Source organism: Zeus faber, assembly GCF_960531495.2.
Source record: "Zeus faber genome assembly, chromosome: 6".
Lineage (NCBI taxonomy): Eukaryota > Metazoa > Chordata > Actinopteri > Zeiformes > Zeidae > Zeus > Zeus faber.
In genome coordinates, this window is record NC_137201.1 from 31726022 (window position 1) to 31747840 (window position 21819).

Sequence of the window (21819 nt, forward strand, 5' to 3'; positions counted from 1 at the left end):
GAGCTAGTCCCCACTTCCGAGCTAAATTGTTTCCGCAGTAAATTTCTGTTTGATTGGCAAGCTGTGAATTCTGCAAGCTACAAAACGTATGTTAAAACGACACAAGTTTTGCAACAAGACCGTAATGGTACAAAATATAAATTTGATTTTCTGAGGTGGAGTCCTGTAGTGGGGTTTTTTTTTTGCACGGTGTCAAACGATAGAAAGGAATGAGACAACCTACAAGGAGTGGCTTGTACTGTATATATTTTGTATGACAGCCTTAAGATAACACTACAAGTGTGTACTTTGAACATTTCTTTGGCTCTTTTTCTCAGAGGGAACGCTTCCGTCTCCCTCCTCTGCTTGTCCCTTCTCCCGAAACACCATCAGCACATCCCAGGACTGAGGCAGGAGACGGTGAGAGAAGATCAGCTCGGCTAGGCGAGACACCGTGAGGATGCACAGCAGAGAGGACACCGTAGTTAGAGTCCTGTAGGGAAAGTACTGCTGGATGACTCCGTCCTCCTCCCTCCAGCCAGGGTACAAGATCACACAAGGGATCCCAAATGATGGCTCCCCGCTCAGGATGCGCAGGACGAATCCTACTAGGTAGCCGGTGATAGCTCCGTAGATATTAGCCCAGGGGCAGTGAACCACACAGACGAGCTGTGGCATAATGATGCAATAGAGAAGATCTCCGCTCATCACCAACAGGAGAAATATACTCTCGTTAATGAAGGCCAGGCCCGTACCCACCGCTCCTGCCACCATTATGCTTATACGGATCACCCACTGCAACTCTCCCTCCGAGGCCTTCAGAGAAATAGATGTCGGAGAGAACAACATGGGTTCAGAATGGATAAGAAAAGAGAATTTATGCTCAGGGATTAACCAAAAACACACACATTCACACCTTTGTCCCACGCAAGGTCTTGTACAAGTTGTTGGTGAACATAGATGCAGAGGAAAGCAGCATTGAGTCCACCGAGGACATGGCTGCTGCAGCTATGGCGCTGATACCCAGCGCCGACACCCAGAGGGGTGTGAGGTACTGCAGGGCCAGCGGCAGGATCCTTCCTGCTTCCCCACGTTCATAAGGAGGGGGCAAGCCATATTCTGTCTGGTTCCAGTCTGAAAAGGGGGGGGGGGGGGGTGATATGAGAAGCAGATATAAATGGAAAATAATGAAATTGCTAATGTCTGCAGTCTTTGCAGGAAACCTTTAAATAACTAAATCACAACTAAAACTACAGTGCAAATTGTGAGTCGTTAAGTGGATTGGACAGTATGTGTCAACTGTTGCCAGGAGGTCTAGCAATTCTTCAGTATGTGAGTTTTTCAAAGCAATATAAGCACACTAAACAAAATCCAAAACAAACTGTAGGTGCATTGAACAGCAGAATTACTTAAGGTGTCATGAGAACGATCTCAAAAGTCAGGACATATATGCCAAATATGTACAAATTGAATCTTGTCACAGAGGGCGAGACGGACACTTAAGAGGACAGCAGATAAATCCCACAAAGGTACTGCCTCCAAAATCTGGATGAATCAAAAACAACTTCACAAAGACTGTCATTCGGAAACAGCTAGTGTCAAAGGCCAGAGCACAAAACCAGGCGGGAAAAAGGCATAAACACTTCACGGTCCCAAGTTTTTTTTTGCTTTTTGTTATTCTTTTTTATTTTTTTCAGAGCTGATTCCTTGAGAAATCACGAGAGGACAGATGGAAACGGATTCGGAAAAAACAAACTGCATTACCTGTGTTTGATCCACAACCCATGCAGAGTTCGTGTGTATTTGTGCACCAGTGCATTCACACACTTATGCGTACCTGTTGAAGCAGCCACTGCACCAATGAGGATTGGAGGGATTCCCATTGAAAGCACTATGACAGAAGCTGCAAAGCAGGAGACCTGAGCCTGCGTAGCCGAGGCCGCTGAGAGAACCCGCTGGTGTAGAACCTGGTACGCTAGGCTTCCTACAGCCTATACTTGACACACACACACACACACACACACACACACACACACACACACACACACATCGTCGGTCACAAACTGCTTTGGACTTCAGTTTTGCAGGGTTTACACAGGCATATCTAGTAATACACGGTTAAAATCTGACCAATAAAAGTGTCTGATCTGCCCATTTTCCTGCATCCTCCAGCTTTATTTCTCCGATCCACGGGTCATTATTTGACACGTTGTGAAAGGCTGTGTCTGCAATGTCCATGGCTGCAGGGCTGAGCATCAAAAAAGGAATGCAGGTCCACTGAAACAGAAAACGGAGCATAAAACCAGTTTATTATTAAATAAAGCAGGACGCGTGGCGAATGCCAACTTCTGAGTCAAGTCAAGTTTATTTCTATAGCCCTTAATCACACAGTTCCTTATAAATGTGAAGGTTGTGTTTTTGAACGTCAATTTGTGTGGTGCATGGTGTAGAGTCAATGGCGCTGTAGTGGTTAGAGGGACAAACTACGTGTGTGTGTGTGTGTGTGTGTGTGTGTGTGTGTGTGTGTGCGTGTCTGTACCGTCTGACCTGGTGGAAGTCGGCGGGGCTGTTCAATTTATATTTGATCTCTTAAGTCTTTTCGTAAATGAAGACATTCTGTTCTGCGTGTTGAGACCCCGTGGTGGATGCGGCGGTGTATTCCTCCTTACTTTGCGAGATTTGCGTAAGTCATAAGGTACAAAATCTGCGAGTTAGGGTTGCCGCGGTTATCGACATCACCGGTGTAACACGGTGTTCAGGCGTACGCCAATTTCATTCCTTGCCCACCGCCCCCACCCTCTTTTTTGTTTTATTTTATTTAGTTTGAGAAATAAAAGAAAAACACTTCTGACGTTCATCAAATGAAAAAAAAAGATGAATTTGTAGAGTACTAAGTGTGTTGTCAATACTTAGTCGGATGCAACAAAAGTGAAAGTGTCTGCTTGTACACGCAGCAGAGTCGCAGCACTGTGCTTATCATGGGAGGAGAGGGGAGAAGGCTGTAGGAGACTTTAGATCAGGTTTAGATCGGGACCTGTCTCCCTCCATCGTTAACTGGCGCCCATGAATAACGTAACTTCCGTAAATACGTCATTATTGCCCAACACGACACCCAACGTCAATGGCTGCAGCTCTATTTCCACGGACCACACGGTGAGTTATAACAATGATAAGGTTTGGTTTAGAAGCAAACATAGACAGCTATTTTAAAGACACTTCATGTATATGCAGCTTCCTAAATCTAAACATAGCAGGCTTAAAATGAAAAGGGAGAAGGCATTAAATAGTGACGAGCGCATTTCCCGCAGGTATCCTCTTGTAAATGGTTCACAAACAAAGATAACCTAAAAGGTAAGAGTTACACAACAGTCAACAAGAACAGGAATCAGTATCCCCTGGTCTTAACCTCATCCGGTCAAGGGAAAACTAAACCCCTTGGGGGGGGAACCTTGAGATGGGGTCACGGATGGAGGAACCCCGCCTTCCAGGATGACCAGGCTGCAGTGGATGCTATGTGGGAAACATTCATAACATATAATGACAAATCATAGGTGTTGTATATAGGTTGGTCCTGGTGTTTTCCCTCCTTTTCTCAGATTACAACTCTCACTCCTCTCGTCCCTCCGCCCATTTTCCTGTAATTTCACTGATTTCAGTCCCTCGCTGCTTGTTTTGTTTCTTACCATGCCGAAGAAAGTAATGATAAGCTGGAATATGTCAGTGTAAGCAACGGCATACAGCCCCCCCAGCAGCGTGTAGATGACGGCCACAAATGCTGAGACGATGACGGAGACGGAGTAGGATATCCCTAGAATGACCGTGACGGTCCCACCTGGAAGATACAGAGAACATAAATGTGACAAATGCGGAGCGATGCCAATGCTGCAACAAAAGTGTAAATGATCACAAACCCAGAGCAGCAAGGACGGTGGACAGTGTCAAAATATCACTTATCAGGGCGGGAATCAATATCGCTGCAGTGAAGGAGTTGCCATAGCGATGCTGAAATGGATCCAGCATGGTGATGTAGCGCATTGATCTCATGGGTTTGGCAAAAAACAAGCCAGCTGAACAACAGACAAAAAAACCAAGGTGTGTTAATTCATGTTGCCTACTGTAAATATTACTTCAAATATGACTTCCCCTCACCACAGCATTATCCGCTATGGGTCCCTGTTCCCCATTTCTCCAAACAAAACCAATAATAACAGTTTTTTGTATGTATTTAATGTAGACATATTTATTGTCACATAAAGCCCCGCACGTAACTGTACTCAGGGGCACAGTCACTCGTGGGGAATTCAAATATCGCCCACATCACTATAAAGAATCTCAGACATTTCTGCAATGTAGATAAAATAAATTGTTCACTGTAAAATATCTGCTAGGACACATGTGGTTTCTACGGGTCTCGCCCAGTTTTCCTCGAATTCAAGCTTGCATTATTTCTTATTTTGCATATTGCTATATAGTGTATTTCTCTCTGGGCACCGCTTCGTGGCAGCTCACTGCTCCTAGATACGTAACAAACTAGGATGGGTCAAATGCAAAGAACCCATTTCCCCTGGAGAGATGAATAAAGTATATACAATTTAAAAAATAAAGAATTCCCTGGCTGATAGGCATCCTTTGTCCATGACTAGGACTTCTACAGACTGTCATCATCTTCTGAGTATTGAAAATATCACCTCTGTCTCACTTTCCTAGACTAATCAAGTTAAATAATTTAGTTTGTCTTCATTGAGAAACAACAGTACATTTATGTTGGATGGCATAATGTCAACAGCCACAGTTTAAATTAGCCTCTTACCCAAGACAAAGTTGAAGAAATAAGCCACAGGTGTTGTGGCCCAGATGAGGCCGAGATTAGGAGAATAAACAGCCTCAGCACTGCTCAGAATAAAAGCTCCCCCGACCCATGAGGCTGCAGACAGAGGCATGATTTAGTGAAAATGTAATATCACAACTTCAATATATTTCCAAAATCAAATCAATTAAAACTGGAATATACACCGGTGTTAAAAATAAGTTTTAAAAGCACAATCAGTAATATTCTATTCACTCGTTGTGCAAATTGATGGTATGTTTTGAAACCATCATTCAAAAAATAAATAGTTTCTGATCAGATTCGGTTCTGTGAGTGTTAATCCCCTGTCGTGTGTTTATCAAAATTGAATGGAGTATTGAAGTATTGTGGTTGTTACAGCGTTTTTTGAAATGACCACATGGAACTCTCCGGTGACCTTTCAATTTGTTTTGGTTTTTGACCCGTTGTTAGAGATTCAAGCCTGGAGGGCTCAAACCCTATTGTTTTTGTGCTGATTCCCTATTATTATTATTATTATTATTATTATTATTAGTAGTAGTAGTAGTAGTAGTAGTAGTAGAAGTAGTAGTAGTAGTAGTAGTCGTATTAGGGGTTCAGCCCACAGGCAAGATTAGTACGGCAGTACACACAGACATGGTTGAGGTCTTGTTAGAACCAGGATGTTTCATACATGTTGCTGTTCCAGTTTGATCAATATTGATCTACATTTGGAGCAGAAATTTGTGTAAAAACTGTTGTAATTTAATTTGTTTCAGGAGCGGGCTGCTTTGGGACATCATCATCCAACGTTAGATAACTCCAAGCTTCCCTTTCTCGGAAGTCGTTCCCCTTCAGCCACTTGTGAGGACGACACCTAGACAAACAGCTTGAGCCGGAGCTGTGTTTAAAGGAAACTCGGAAAACCAACTTGTGCTGTACAAAACATGTGACACAAACAGCCAAACATACGGAGCAGAGAAACAACCATGTGACACGAACAGCCAGTCATACAGAGCAGAGAAACAACCATGTGACACGGACAGCCAGTCATACAGAGCAGAGAAACAACCATGTGACACGAACAGCCAGTCATACAGAGCAGAGAAACAACCATGTGACACGAACAGCCAGTCATACAGAGCAGAGAAACAACCATGTGACACGAACAGCCAGTCATACAGAGCAGAGAAACAACCATGTGACACGAACAGCCAGTCATACAGAGCAGAGAAACAACCATGTGACACGAACAGCCAGTCATACAGAGCAGAGAAACAACCATGTGACACGAACAGCCAGTCATACAGAGCAGAGAAACAACCATGTGACACGGACAGCCAGTCATACAGAGCAGAGAAACAACCATGTGACAGGAACAGCCAATTGTAAGCAGGAGTGCAGGTGCTTCTTCCTCTGCTCGCTCCATGGCCAAGGCGGTCTCCGGCTGGCAGCGCGCAGCAGGGATGAAGCCCCCCAGAACTGACGCAGCGGGTCTTCCTCAAACGCCAATTTGAACTACAACTCGCCCTCCTCCGTCTCATCCCCGCAAAAGGCGAGTGATTAAAGAGAGAATCCATGAGTTTCATTGACGTCTGGTCTGACATGGTCGGAGAGCGTCCCTCTGTCCACTCCAAACGTCCCCGCATATAATCACAGAACGCGAATTCTGGAACCTCAAATCCCAGAACCTCAGAAACCTGTAATACAGCTTGGACAGATTTACGTTTAAATCGTCGGCGATCGGCGATCGACTCCATCGATAGCGATTGACATAGATGACAAAGTATTTTTTTTTTCTAGAATCTATGTCAGGATTCTAAATATTGCTCACTCTCATCATTCCTTTGTAATCCCTCCCTCCCTACTTCTCATCACTCTCACTCTCCTTCCTCTCTCACTATATGTACAGTATGTCTGACTCTGCAATGTTCTATGTTTATCTTTGTATATATGTCCGTTTTTTTGTGTCAATTTGTAGCCATATAAACTTCCTGCTATACCAGAACAGTAAAATGGAACGTAAAGGAGGAAAACACAGACATATATGGGAAAACATGGGCACGGTAGTATAGTTATTGCCTTGGATGCACCATGCTGCTGCATGGCAAAACTACAAATCCACATCCATCACCCCCTAACTAACCTCAATGACATCCATTAAGTCTGTTAGTTGGAATGTGAGATACATACGTTCCCCAGCTAAATGTAGCAAAATCCCAAAGTCACCTCACCAGGATGATCACCAGCTTCTGTCCACTGCAAGAAACTTAGCTCACTGCATCCGAGAACCTCAAACTCAAAGCTAAATGGGTTAATCAGATATTTTCTGAATGATATAATTCGGAAAAAAAAAGGTCTTTCTTTATTGATCAATAAAAGTCCTGTGTCAGAATAAAACCACGATATCAGAGCGAGGGCGAAAAATATAATAATTAACGGAGTTTTCGGAAAAATCAAATTAACCATAGCTAATATTAATTTTTTTTTACAATATATTTTCAAAACCCTTAGAAAACTCTGATTCAATTATTAAACTTGGAGGGGACAACTACACAGTACTCGATCCAAGTTTAGACTGTTCACAAACCAGAGATAATTATAAGTCCTGGCGTCTGACATTATAAAACAATAAGTGTGCACACAATTCACATAAAAGAGAACACACATAATCCCACAAAAGCTTCTCTAGAATTGACTTTTTTTTGACAAGTAACTTGTCCAAAATCCAACCTATTGTAATCTCGGATCACAGGCCGATTTATTTTAGCCTCATGAATGAAACCAAACCAAACCCTTCTGACGGTTGTGGTTTAACACCTCACTTCTGACGGATGAAGACTTTAACCATTTATTTTCCTGAGAACGGACATCCTTCATTGAACTGAATGCCTCTCCAGAAATATTACCATCATTACTCTGGGAAACTGCAAAGGCAGTTCTGAGAGGTAGTGTTATTTTATTCTCCACTCACAAGAAAAAGAGAGGTCAGGAATGCCAGGATAAACTAGAACAACGATTAAAAGACTTGCACTTCCAACAAGCCCACTCATCCACTGAACAAATCCCAAATGAGATCCAGACAGTTAAATCTCAACCTGATAATGCCATCAATCAAAAGACACAACTCCTCATGCAAAGAACAAGCGTGAATTATTTTGAATTCAGTGACAAATCCAGTACATTCTTGCCAATCAATTGAAACGCGATAGATTATTCACAATTACACTTATCCCAGTAATCAAAGACACACAGGGTAGGATAACACACACTCCGGAAGACATCAATAACATTTTTGCAAACTTTTATGATAAGCTGAGATAATAAATAAGCACTGAGATAATAAATCAAACAATAACTCATTCCTTGATGATATGAACTTCCCTAAACCTTCCATAGGGCAGGCCACCACATTAGATCAACCGCTCACTCTAGAAAAACTCAGGAAAGCTCTCTTCTCTATGCCCAACAATAAATCACCTGGATCAGGTGGCTACCCAGTGGAATTATATAAACACTTCTGGCCACTTATATCTCCATTATTCATCAGAATGCTTACAGAGATTAGGTCAACCTCCACCATGACTCCGCACTCCGTACTGCTCTCATTTCGGTTTTGCTCAAACCCAATATGGATCCAACCCTCACCTCCAGTTATAGACCCATAAGCTTTATTAATTGTGATTTATAGATCATTAGTAAAACACTAACCAACAGAATTGAAAAAGTAATTCAATTTATAATTCAACCAGACAAACAGGCTTTGTCAAGGACAGACACTTATCCAGAAATTGGCGCCATTTATTCATTCTGATCAGCATATCTCAAAGGAACAACTTAAATACTGTTATTGCTTGTTTAGATGCCGAAAAAGCATTTGACAGAGTTAATTGGACTTATCTGTTTTCCACCCTCAACAAATTTGGCTTAGGAGAGTCACTCATTCAATGGATCAGAATCCTGAACAGCTCACCATCTGCTTCGATCATAACCAATGGTTACACTTCACAGCATTTGACTCTACAACATGGCACAAGACAAGGATGTCCGCTCTCCCCTTTACTGTTCCCCACCTTTATTGAACCCCTCACGGCGGCCATCCTTCGAAACAGTAATATAATTGGCACAGGAAACTCTGTTCACAAAATCAGTTTATATGCAGAAGATATTTTGTTATATTTATGTAACCCAATATAATCCCTACCATTAGTGTTCAATCTTATAGCTAACATTTCAGCCATCTTAGACTATTCAATAAACTCGACTAAAACCATGTTCTTACCATTCAGTGGGGAGGACTGCAATGCAGTAACCCAGAAACTTCCCTTAACCATCACAACAGGCAACATTAGATATCTTGGTATTTATCTCCACCAATCTGTCAGATTTGTTTACCCTTAACTTTAGTCCATAGCTCAAAGCCATTGAAGAAAACCTCACTTGATGGAACAACCTACCCATCTCACTAATTGGTAGGATAGCAGCAGTGAAAATGAATATTCTACCAAAAATAAATTATATATTTTCAATGACCCCAGTCCAACCAACGGTACACTGGTTTAATACTCTAGACTCGATAATCAATACACTCTATTGGAAACACAAGAAACCGAGAATTTAACGAGCAACACTACAGAAAAACAAAGACTGTGGAGGCCTAGCAACCCCAAACTTCAGATACTACTATTTAGCGAACCATATTCAATTTATAATTAAATAGATACAACCAGAGCAACAACTGGGCCATGGATGGCAAGACACTGAACAAAAAATGTCAGGATTTACCAATACCTAATCTCCCATTCCTTAACCTCACAACATCCCAATGGTTGCATTTATTAATAGAATACAGCTCAATGGATAAACTATTGACAATATCCAAAAACAAGGTTGATTAATTTAATGAAATATGGGCTACATTTACCACTGACAAAACACAACATATGACATATCACTGTGACCTGTGCGGGGACCTGAGCCCAGCCAGGTGTGCTCGGTGCAGGCTGCCTATGTGGTTTCCTTCGGAGGGCGGAGGACCCGCGTCGTCTGGCTGCCGTGTACCTGTTATTTTGCGCTCTCGTTGCACAGGGCACTCTTCGCTGGAGGGCCCGGCTGTGGATGGGGGGCGGTCTGCCGCCCTCTGCTCTGTGCTCCGCATGTGCGGTGGCCGGGGGCTGATTTGGGGCCTGATGGGGGCGCAGAGCAGCCCAGCATGGCATGACATCCAGGTGTCCTACGCTGAGCACACTCGGCTACGTGGATGTGCGCTCGGGGCTTGCGGCGGGGTTGGACGGCTTTGTGTGGGGTGTTGGTGGGCGTGGGACCCCCGCCTTTGTGCGTGGAGTTTGCGGGCACGGGGGCTCCACCAGCTTGCCTGCAAGGTGTGCGGTTCGGGCAGGGTGTCGGTCTGTCGGTGAGGGACCTGACTCCAGCCCTGTGGTCCATGCCTGGTGTCTACCTGGCCAGGTTCTGTGTCTTGTGCCTGCACGTGGGGCAGGGTTGTATGGTTGTGCCTCTTGGGTGCTCAAGTGCCTCGAGGTTGTATCTCCTTGAGCTCCTGGGACTGGTTTATGCTCCTCTGGGCCTTGCCTGGGTGTTGTGCCCTGGACTTCCCGCTTCTCTGGGGGCTGGGGGGATCTTCTGTAGCTGCAGGGCAGGGCACTCAGGGCTTTCCTGCAGTCGTAGGATGTCTGTACGGCTCAAGGGTCAAGGGTGACTTTGTGGCCTTTTCCACTACTTGGAGACCCTACGATATAATTCCGACCTCATACACCAGAACCAATTGGCGAAAGTCCAGTACACTCACTGATGGACACTTTACACGCACACGCACACGCACACGCGTGTCGATTACGCACATTTGAGAATTTTTTGTATTTTATGAGCTTATAGAGCTTATTGTGCGTAATCACCGGGTGTCATGACATTTCACTGCATAAATGTATGACCGTATGTGTATGTATGTGACAAATAATCTCTTGAACTTGAACTTGAACTTGAACACTTCACACTTCACACGCACACACACACACACACACACACACACACACACACACACCACCAGCACCTGCTTTGAACACACCCCCATCACCCTCCTGGTTGCATCCCTCTCCTTCCCTCCCTCATTTACTGCCATAACTATGACACGTGACCAGTTGCTGTTCCAGTTTTTCTGGACTTAATTAACTCTGTTTTATCGATACATGTTGTTTCTGTGTTGACGTTTTTCCATGTACATGTTTGGATCTATGTTTATTTGTCTCACCCATGGTGGTTCTCTGCCTCTTGGAGTAGTGATCAGTTGTTTATAGGCCCAAACATGATTAAAAGCTCACCACAGAGGGGGGTTGGTGGGGGTCGTCCACAGGACAGAGTTATTGCAGCAGTTGTTAATGATTAAAGAATGAATGAAGAGTTGCATTGCAGGTTAAGAACATAAACTTCACTTCGAGGACACAACTCTGTCCTAGATGCAATGGAACAAATACTCTGTGTGGTATGCTTAGTATGCTGACAGCACAGGTTTAAAAATATATAGATAAAAAAAAAAGTTGTTTTTATTATGTTTGTGAAATAACATGTATTTATTGTGTTTGTTATGTAAAATAATTACCATATTATTGCTGGACAATTGAAATATGTCCGAGTCAGGCGTCAGGCTAAATTCTTGTAGTTTGATGCCGTATTACGGAAAATCTGCAAAATGTAATACGTAACTAACATCACTAATATAGACCCTGTGTATTGATGCCTGCAGCTATATTTATTATTATTATTATTGTTATTGTAATTGTTATTGTTATTGTTATTGTTATTGTTATTGTTATTGTTATTATTATTATTATTAGTCGTTCTTCAGTTTGCACATTTCCTTTGAGATGGCAAATAGCCACATGAAATTTGCCACATGCAGGTATTGTCTCGTGAATGGTTCACAAACAAAGATTATCCAGCTCAAATGTCAACATTTTAACGTTTCAAAAGGCCATAACTCTGCATTGGGGAAAACGCCGGGGGAGACCACGCTCTCAATTTCTCAGACATAATTTAAATGAGTGATGCAAAATCTAGATACATGCACTACAGTGGCTGACAAGGGGTGGATGCCTGTCACGAGTGCTGTTTGGTGAATCCAAATGCAGGACACAACGGAGGCCCAGGAGTAGTTGCAAAGGGTCAAGGGTTTATTGCAAAAAACTGGCTGGGGTCCAAACCAGGAGATCAGTCCGTACAGCTAACAATCTGAAAGGGGCAAGCGAAGGGCTATGTCCAGAATCCAGACGGCTGGGAACTCGGTCAGGACCAGGCAGGCAAGGACACTAGACAGCTGGGTGGAAGAGACTAGACAATCTGACACAGCGAGCGTGAACCGGATCGGTGTATATATAGACAGGCCTAGACTGGCATGTTGTCACAAGGCTATGATGTCACATCCCTTACTGGGGGGAAGCTGATTGGGAGGGGGAGAACTGGAGAGAATACCGAATCTGAAATGGCAGGAGAAATAAACAGAATAACATATGGCAACCTAAGTTGTGATTGGACCTAAGTTGTGACAGAAATATAACCAAACAGGGCCAAACATGGAACACAATAAACTGATAACAAAACATGGCAAAACCAAGACATATTCTTGCAGTCGGATCAATGCAAAAGCCGGCAAATTTCTCCAAAAACTGTGGAGTATCCCTTTTAGAAGTATGACTCTGCTGATCACCTGATGTCGCTGTCCTCTGTTGTCAATGCCCCAAAGGTTTGGATCTTTGGAAGCTTCATATGACTTTGTCTCCCCATCATTATAAAGTCAGATTTTCATGAAACTTGGTATGTATATACAGGCATCCTAGCACTACAAAAAGTCAGAGTGTTGGTGTGGTCTAACACAAAACGGCCACAATTCATTGACCCTTGTCCATAAGTCCAATCCTCCCAAATCTGTATGGCAATATTAGGTAGAGGTATTAAAACATACTGTATGTGCCAGCATATGTTAAAAATGGAATCGTAGGGGGTGCTACAAATGCCAAAACGTGTATCTCTTTATTTAATTAGATATAATATATCTAAATTATAAATATTAACAATTAAATAAATTATTTTTGATATTTATGAAAAATGTGCTGTTATTTCACTTCTAATTATTATGTAATGAATTTATCCCTGAGTATATTTATCCCTGAGGTGTGAAAATATGTTTCCCGGGAAGTTTAACATGTTCTGTATATTGCTTGACAGACCCCATCAATCAATATAAAACATCAAATTATCAGTAATAAATAATAAACTTATTTACCTGCATTGGAATTATGCTACTCTGAAGGTGCTTAATTAAGTCATTTCCTCTTTATGATGTCATGGAAAATTAGTTGGTGTAATGTGGGGAAAGATGTGTGAATGGAGAAATAGATTTACTTGTGAAAATAACTAACATATTTTATTCTGTAATATTTGTGATGCAACTTCATTACTGTGTATAGGAACATTAAAATAAATGGAAATCTTTTGAAAAAGTTGTAAAAAAAACCCATATTATTCACTTTGAATGACAGTTTCTCATATTGTATGTTAATAATGAACTTTAAATAAATTGTTTTTAGCTTGACAAACATGTTGGCAGATTATTGTATTTTATAGACTTAAATGGAATGACTTGTGAAATGAATCAAATTTCACAAAAAAAGGCCATGCTAGTGTGTAGGTTGTTATCGGTACACACTAGCATGGCCTTGGAGTATTTACGTGTGGCCAATCATACAGTTGTTTGTAACTCAAGTTGGATTGAGGCAATCATCATGACAATGGGAAACATGTTCGGGCCACTAACTGGAACGTTCACACCATTTTTTATGTGAATAAATCCAAAGGTTACCAAATGGCAGGATTGGCATGGATTGATTCGATTGATTGATTATATAGCACACAGTAAAGATCAAAGTAAAGAGAGGCATATTTAAACAGAAAATAAGTCTCACCTGTCATGGTGAATATCCCCACCCAGAGTTGAACATTTCGGCCACCGACCATGGTGACCTCACTTTTTCCAGCCTCACATTTCTTTTCCTCTTTTTTGGCTTTCCTTGCTGCCCAGATCCCAACCATAAAAATGACAACATCGAAGAGAACAAATGCCACAATCCCAGGGATATTCATGGCCATCTTTCATTGCATGTTCACAAACCAATGAACCAGTCAAGCTGAAAAAAACAAAAAACATTATCAAAATAAAGTTCCTGCAGCTTTCCCCTATTCCTATTTTGAGTGGGAGCAGCAACTCACTATGCAAACGTATCCATACTATAATGTACATACTTAAGGAAATGAAGTTTTGGAGCCTTTTGACCTTTATTCCACAAAATTTCTGATCAATCATCTCTCTACATTGGGACAAATTTGTTGGTACCCTTACAGCTCATTGAAACAATGCTTCATTCCTCCTGAAAAGTGATGAAATTAAAAGCAATTTTCTCATGTACACCTGCATTCCTTTTTTAGTGTGGTGCATCGTGTGCACCACACTGAACATGGACCAGAAAAAGCAAAGGAGAGAGTTGTCTGAGGAGATCAGAAAGAAAATGATAGACAAGCATTTTAAAGGTAAAGGCTATAAGAGCATCTCCAAGCAACTTGATGTTCCTGGGACTACAGTTGAAAATATCATCAAGAAGTTTGAGGTCCATGGGACTGTAGCCAACCTCCCTGGACACAGCCGCAAGAGGAAAATCGACCCCAGATTGAATAGAAGGATAGTGCGAATGGTAGAAAAAAGGGCCAAGGACACCTTCCAAAGAGGTACAAGCTGAACTTCAAGGTCAAGGTACATCAGTGTCTGATCGCACCATCTGTCGCTGTTTGAGTGACAGTGGGCTCCATGGAAGAAGACCCAGGAGGACTCCACTTTCGAAAGAAAAACATGAAGATGCCAAACTGGAATTTGCTAAAATGGATATTGACAAGCCACAATGCTTCTGGGAGAGTTAAAACTGGACCTTTTTGGCAAGTCACACCAGCTCTATGTTCACAGATGAAAAATTATGCTTTCAAAGAAAAGAACACCATACCTACTGTGAAACCTGGAGGAGGCTCGGTTATGTTTTGGGGCTGCTTTGCTGCGTCTGGCACGCGGTGCCTTGAATCTGTGCAGGGCACAATGAAATCTTGAGACTATCAAGGCATTCTGGAGCTAAACGTACTGCCCGGTGTCAGAAAGCTCTGTCTCAGTCACAGGTCATGGGTCCTCCAACAGAATAATGACCCAAAACACACAGCTAAAAGCACCAAGAATAGATAAGAACAAAACATCGGACTATTCTGAAGTGGCCTTCTATGAGCAATGATCTGAATCCTATGGAACATCTATGGAAAGAGCTGAAACATGCAGCCTGGAGAAGGCACCCTTCAAACCTGAGACAGCTGGAGCAGTTTGCTGAGGAGGAGTGGGCCAAACTACCTGTTGACAGGTGCACAAGTCTCAAAATGCAAAATATTAGGTTAAGGGTCCCATCATTTTTGTCCATGCCATTTTCATTTTATCATGTTGTGTAAAATATTCTGTTGAATCAAAAGCAAAGTCTGATTTCTATTAAATATGGAATAAACAATGATAGATGCCAATTACTTTTGTGAGTTTCACATTATTTCAGAAAAAATTGTGGGTTCTTTTTTTGTCGAAGGGTACCAACAAATTTTTCGAAAGGTACCAACAAATTTGTCCAGGCCATTTTAGAATATAATTGATCACTTTAGCAATAATTGATCTCTTTCTTTGCTTGACTCTATGACATACCAATGCATGCAGGTATACAGTACATGAGAAAATTGCTTTTAATTTCATCACCTTTCAGAGGAATGAAGCATTGTTTCAATTAGATGTAAGGGTACCAAAAAATTTGTCCACGTCTCTATCTTTTTAAATTGCTTGTTTATATATTTCAGTATGTTTGTGGTTCATTTCATATTGAAGATTTTTTTCATATGGATGTGTCAAGGAAAAAATCAATAACATTAAACACACAAATACTGAAGCAGCAGATCACACTGTTACACTTAATCCCCAGCAGCCACAACATCTAGGTGCATCTTCAGTCAGCAGAATCATGAAAAATCGTGTAAGTATATTTAAATATTTTTTTACAGAGGAAAATATTTTACATTGATTATTGATTATATTTCCTTAAATGGCTGTATATCATATTATAAATGTTGCTTTTCATTGTACTCAAATGAAATAAACAAACTAAAATAAATCTATTGATTATTATAATCGATTATTGATTATCATTACACTGGTTTATTACAATATAAAAAAGGAAAGGAATTCAACTTACATCTTGGCCAGCAAAGCAAATGCAAGCACATGCAAAGCATAAATTAAAATCTAAACCGTATACCTAACGACATGCAACTCTGAATTGTTCATCCATTGTGGTCATAAAAACAGTGCAGTAGCCCGCAGCCTGTTAAAGCTGTATCGCCCAATTTATAGTCATCTACAGCTGCTTTTATCTGTATCAAACAGTCATAACGTGCAAATACACATAACTTTATGTCCATGGTTATAGCAAAGATATGTCTTTCTTAAACTTTAACGTGTCTTGTAACAGAATTATCACAATTTTCGCCAAAGAAATCTTTGCAGTTTATATATGTCATATGGCATCTACATGATTATAGGCTATACTAGGGTATTGCTTCTGATGTTTATATGTGTCTAATATTTTTGTTTAAGCCTATATTTGAAAACTACACTATAATTAACATGATTTCTGGATCTGTTGTATATAAAACAAAGAAATGATCTCTTTTGCAATTATCCTTATGACTCTGGATTACTTACGTGCTCTGTGTGATAGATTATAACCAATCCAGTTTTTACCAGTTTAAATAGTTTTAAAGGGGCAATACAACCCATAAAAGGCAGTTTTCCACTTGCAAAAATGTGATTGCTGGGTCTACCTTGTCACTGAATGATTATTCATCCCTCAAAATGACTTTTTTTTTTTCATCAGGGTTATATTTCAAAGATTTAAAGAAGATAAAAACACAATTTGGTAAGTGGAAAACTGCATTGCCAGGATCAGATTGGTCAGTGGGAATGCACAGAGGAGGACATCCTGCCAGGCATGCACCAGATCTACTGTATATGCATGCGCATAGGAAGAGAACCAGTGGGAGGGTGCACCGTGTTGAGGACTCTGAGGCAAAAAAATCTGACTCCGCCTTGCGGTACGGACGCCATATCTCCTCCACCACCTCTGGATGGAATGGCCAAGAGGTTTCTGACTTGAAAGGAAATCCACTGTCTCGTTCTGTGCCCGAAGGAAGGTGTCAGATCTTGTACCCCCCTGGTAGTTCATCTGGAACACTGTAGAAGTATTGGCCATCCTGACTAAGACATGCTTGCCCTCTAGACATGGAAGGAAGTGTACAGGCAAAATCCTCCTTTTCCGCTTCCACAATAACATGTTTGCCAAGCACTATCTGAACAGCATGCACCCTAGGCAAGGATGCGTTATTCCCATAACAAGGAACACCTGTGACCCGCTAGCAGAACACACAGAGACACATAGTTGAAGACAAATCCTTACAAGGACTTCAAGGTTATCAACAAGCGGGCAGTGCATCACTCATATCCAGCAGGACGGGTGAGCTCGACTACAGGCTGCGTCCTGCGATTCGCTCTCTCCCTCTCCGCTCTTTGCAAAGACTAACTCTGTTCCTCTAAAATAAATATACACGCAACAAAGAATTTGTTCACGATCCTTTATTACAGAAATTACCATGACAAACTTGGTGTCAGAAGTGGGATCCCGGAAGATCGTCGGACCGGCGGCAGACAGTGACTGGCCATCCAGGACATCACAAATTAGAGTCCTGCCTTTTACCCAACTGCTTTGAGGACGGGAGGACCGTCTGCTGTTGGACCAGGCCATCTCCGCGGGATCTACACGTCCAAAAACTCCTCCAGTACACGGTAAAAAACTCATGGATCGATTGTGATTTTGAACAAAATTCTGAAATTGTGTCTATTTATAAAATAGAGGACCTTGGGATAATCTGTGGAGGTTAAAGTCCTCTACATACTTACAGTGCAGAGGTTAAAGTCCTCTACAGACTTACGGTGCATGCATGCCGGGCTAGAGCCCCATGAAAACAGAAGTAAAAGTCAGGAGTAAGGAGAAACCAGATTGGGGTTCACCGACCAATATGCGAATGGAAAGTAAACATGGGGACAAATGTATGTGATGTATGGAAGACTGGGTCACGTACGGCGGGTTTCCCGCGAGGGGAAGTTTGAGTATGACCCAGTGGGGAAAGTGGGTGAGAGAATTGCGGAAGAAGACGAGAGATTGAGAAAGAAAAATAAAGTGTCAGTGAAAGATTTAGACAGAATGGATCCATAAACAATGTCTAGCGGTATGGACAAAAGAGGCAGAAGCACGAGCCAGGAGTCAGGAAACAGGGAAAAATAAGAGTTTGAAAGGTGTAAAGTCTGAAAAAGCTGAGCTTGCCACTGATACGCCTGTCCCCCCCCCCCCCCCCCCCCCATTCGAGTCTGACCCAGGGTGATCGTCAGAGACGAAGGGACGACTGGGTGCCCCCATATCCACCACCTTATGTGCAGCCCCGTGCCACCATCAACACCACCCACCACGGCCCCTCCAGAAAGCTTCGCCTCCACGGCCTCTGCGTCCACAACTAAAAGGAGGGACAGAAAAAGGCCAGAGACAAACACGAGTTGGCCTCCCTCCATGCCCACCTCGCCTTGGCATCGCTGAGCACCCCACCTTTCCAGGGACAAGGACGAGGCAGAGGACGAGAGCGCGAACGGAGCTTCGGATGGGGACACGACCGAAGCTACCGAGGACGTGAGGGCCCACCCCCGGCTCGAAGAACACCAAACCAGGGTGACAACGACCGCGACCGCTGTTTTAATGGCGGAAAAAAACGGACATTGGTCCAGGGAATGCCCCGAACCACGTCGACGCCAACAGCGCTACCCCAACCCTTACCAGCACGCCCAGTCGGCCCCGTTCGGATCTGACTGATCTCCTGACGTCACGACGGATGAGGTTTCCACGGGGGGGTAACATACCGACACACACACACACCGCACCTACACTTGCTCCATGCAATGAAGACGCGCTTGACACTGATAGTGCAGTGAAATGTAATGTATAATAATGCATAACATAATGTAATGTAATGTTTAACATAATGTATAACGTGCAAAGTAAATGATAAACCTCTCACCTTTCTGGTGGACTCAGGCGCCACCCATTCTGTTATTCAAAGCAGGGAGATGTGTTTAAAATTAAGCGGCCGCTCCTCATGGTCTACCAGCGCGAGCGGTCAAGCGGTTTTAGAAAATTTCTTTGCCCCTGCCCGTTGCACTTGGCACACGGACGAAGGTGAACGGACCACGAAGCACTCTTTTTTGATATCTGCTTTGTGCCCTATTAACCTAGCGGTTAGAGACCTGATGTGTTCGCTCGGCATCTCCATCACCTCAAGACCCAAAGGGCTGAGGGTTGTGGAGACGCCTACGGATCACATACATGTCTGCCCCGACGCGGTCCCTCCGCTGTACGCCTACCAGTGGTGGACGGGCGCCACCGCTGGCAGCGGACTGTCACGCACCACGGCACCATTTGTCAATCCTAATTCCGATCACATGTCCGCCGAAGATCTCCACTGCACCTCACACATACACCGCGGACCAGACAAAACGTCAACAAACTGATCGCCTCCTCATGTCTGATATCTTTTTCAATTCAGAGCGTTGCGTAGTTTCTATACGCCTCAACCCCGACCAACAGTCGTTGTTTACCGTCCCCGATTCGGCCCCACATGTTTCTATTTCCAAATCTCCACATGAAACATGGCAACACCTGGGCGCCTTTACGTGCCGTTGCGCTCACGCCTCTGACTGGAGGCCAAACGTCACACACCCACAGTGTCTTTTTTCGCGTTTAAACTACCATTTGTCGCGCCGCTCTCCGAACCGTTCAGCTCATGCCAGACGAGGCCGACACCGGTCGTTACCCTTTCCAAACCGCCAACACCTTCCGACATCTCCTCGTTGCTGGCCTCGTTGTGGACAAACGTCAGGGCACCATGACCTCTGTCCTATTACAAAAACATGGCGACGCCCTCAGGCCTGTGGGTTTCTTCTCATGTTTATTAGATCCGGTGGCTCGTGGCCTTCCTCCTTGCCTGCGCGCTGTCGCGGCCTGCGAAAAGGCCGTGCTGGCCACACGCGACTTTGTGGGTTTCGCACCACTCACCCTTTTTGTTCCCCATGCTGTCTCCAACATCTTACAGGAACAAAAATGCTCCCATCTCTCGGCGGCACGCTGGCTCCGGTACCACACAGTCCATACAGTGCGCTGCTGTACCACCCTCAACCTCATTAGTACCCCTCCCTGACGACGGCATGCCACACTCCTGCTCCGCCGAACTCTACCTCATCTGTACACCCCGCCCAGATCTCACTGATGTTCCGCGGACTAACCTTGATTTTGTTTTTTATGTAGATGGATACGCCTTCCGCCACCACGACACCGGCTGCTCTCATGCTGGGTTCGCGGTTGCCGAAGACCATTCTGTTGTCCTCTCCTCCCCCCTCCCTTCTCATTTCTCAGCACAAGCAGCAGAGCTCGTCGCCCTGACCGAGGTGTGCAAATTGGCTGAAGGCCGTTCAGCGACGATCTACAGCGACTCTCGTTACGCTTTTGGTATGATGCATGACTTTGGCGCCCTTTGGAAACACAGACGGTTTTTGAAGTCAGACCGCAAGCCCATCCTGCACCACCACAAAGTGGCGGCCCTTTTGAAGGCCATCCTCCTCCCCCTCTCCATCGCTGTTTGTAAATGCGCCGCACACACTCCCAACACAGATCCCCGTCAAACATGCCACAGTGTCAACAGTGGCGAAAGCTTTACTGACAGATATAATTCCCAGATGGGGAATCCCGGGAAAAACTGTTATCCGACAATGGCAGCCATTTTGTAAACAACGTCCTCACACAGTTGTCGACCCATTTTCAATTTGATTTAAAAACACACTGCAGCTACCACCCACAATCCGGGGATGCTGTAGAACGAACAACACTGACCACCACACACCACACTACCTCAAGGCAGCAGAAGCAAACAACACCATGGAGCGCCGTCCACCCTGGCACCCGTTCCGACTCCCTGGCCTCTGCGGCATTTGCGGCATGCTAATCATTCTGTTTATAATCACTGTAATAATAGTTGCACCTTGGATCTGGTATGATATGCACTCTCACGCTCACGTCACCCCCTTGTTCCGCCCAATTCGCGTTAAGCGCGCCATTTATTCAGGAAACGGACAAACTATGTATGTCACGGGCGTCACAGAGCCTGGCGCGCGGAACCTTACTTTCTCTGCGTCGAACGACACTACCCTCACTGGCGTCATTGTTAACCCCTGTGATTACTTTTCTCATTCATGTTATGACAACAGACTCGCCCTGGGCAGGACGACAATATATATATGTTATACGTGGGTTTTTCACCCTGGAAATGTTCCCCGTCCAGGCAATTGGGGCCCCTGTACAAACTGGGCCCAGGCTGTGTGGAACACAGATCATATCCTCTGGGGTTATACCTTACCCCAAGACCAGTCTGACCTGACCAATCGACTAAAGGTCCAAAAGCTCTCTAATCTTAACGCTACAGTTATGATTAGCCTGTCCAGACCCCAGGTAAACAACTCCGGTTTCTTCGTCATATGCGCCTATGTTTCTGGCACCGATCCATGCGGCTATTTTTGGTTGGAAGTTCGACCCCCGCCCGCTCTTCCTCATCGCCGTATTCCTCATCGCCGTATTCCTCCTCCCCTGACACCACCGCCTTTAATGTGTCCATTATGTGACTCTTGGGCTTATGGAGTATGTCCCACCTGCGTCCCCAGATAACAAGGACTTAGAAATGAACCTCTTGTGGCACCTACTGCGCTCCTGGACTGAGGCCGCAGAAGTTAATAACTCCTGCTACGCCTGCACCCTTTT

The 21819-nt window shown here is 43.8% G+C and overlaps 1 protein-coding gene across 1 annotated transcript; it reads right to left on the bottom strand.

Annotated features, from left to right (window-relative positions):
* Window positions 1-268: 268 nt before the first annotated feature.
* Window positions 269-4014, bottom strand: LOC307232055 (high affinity choline transporter 1-like; the record flags this gene model as incomplete). Its single annotated transcript, XM_080002936.1, has 6 exons — window positions 269-795; window positions 896-1113; window positions 1817-1970; window positions 2110-2256; window positions 3663-3811; window positions 3930-4014. 6 exons carry the CDS (start codon window positions 4012-4014, stop codon window positions 274-276), a joined length of 1275 nt encoding a protein of 424 aa, XP_079859062.1. The 3' UTR covers window positions 269-273.
* Window positions 4015-21819: the final 17805 nt, after the last annotated feature.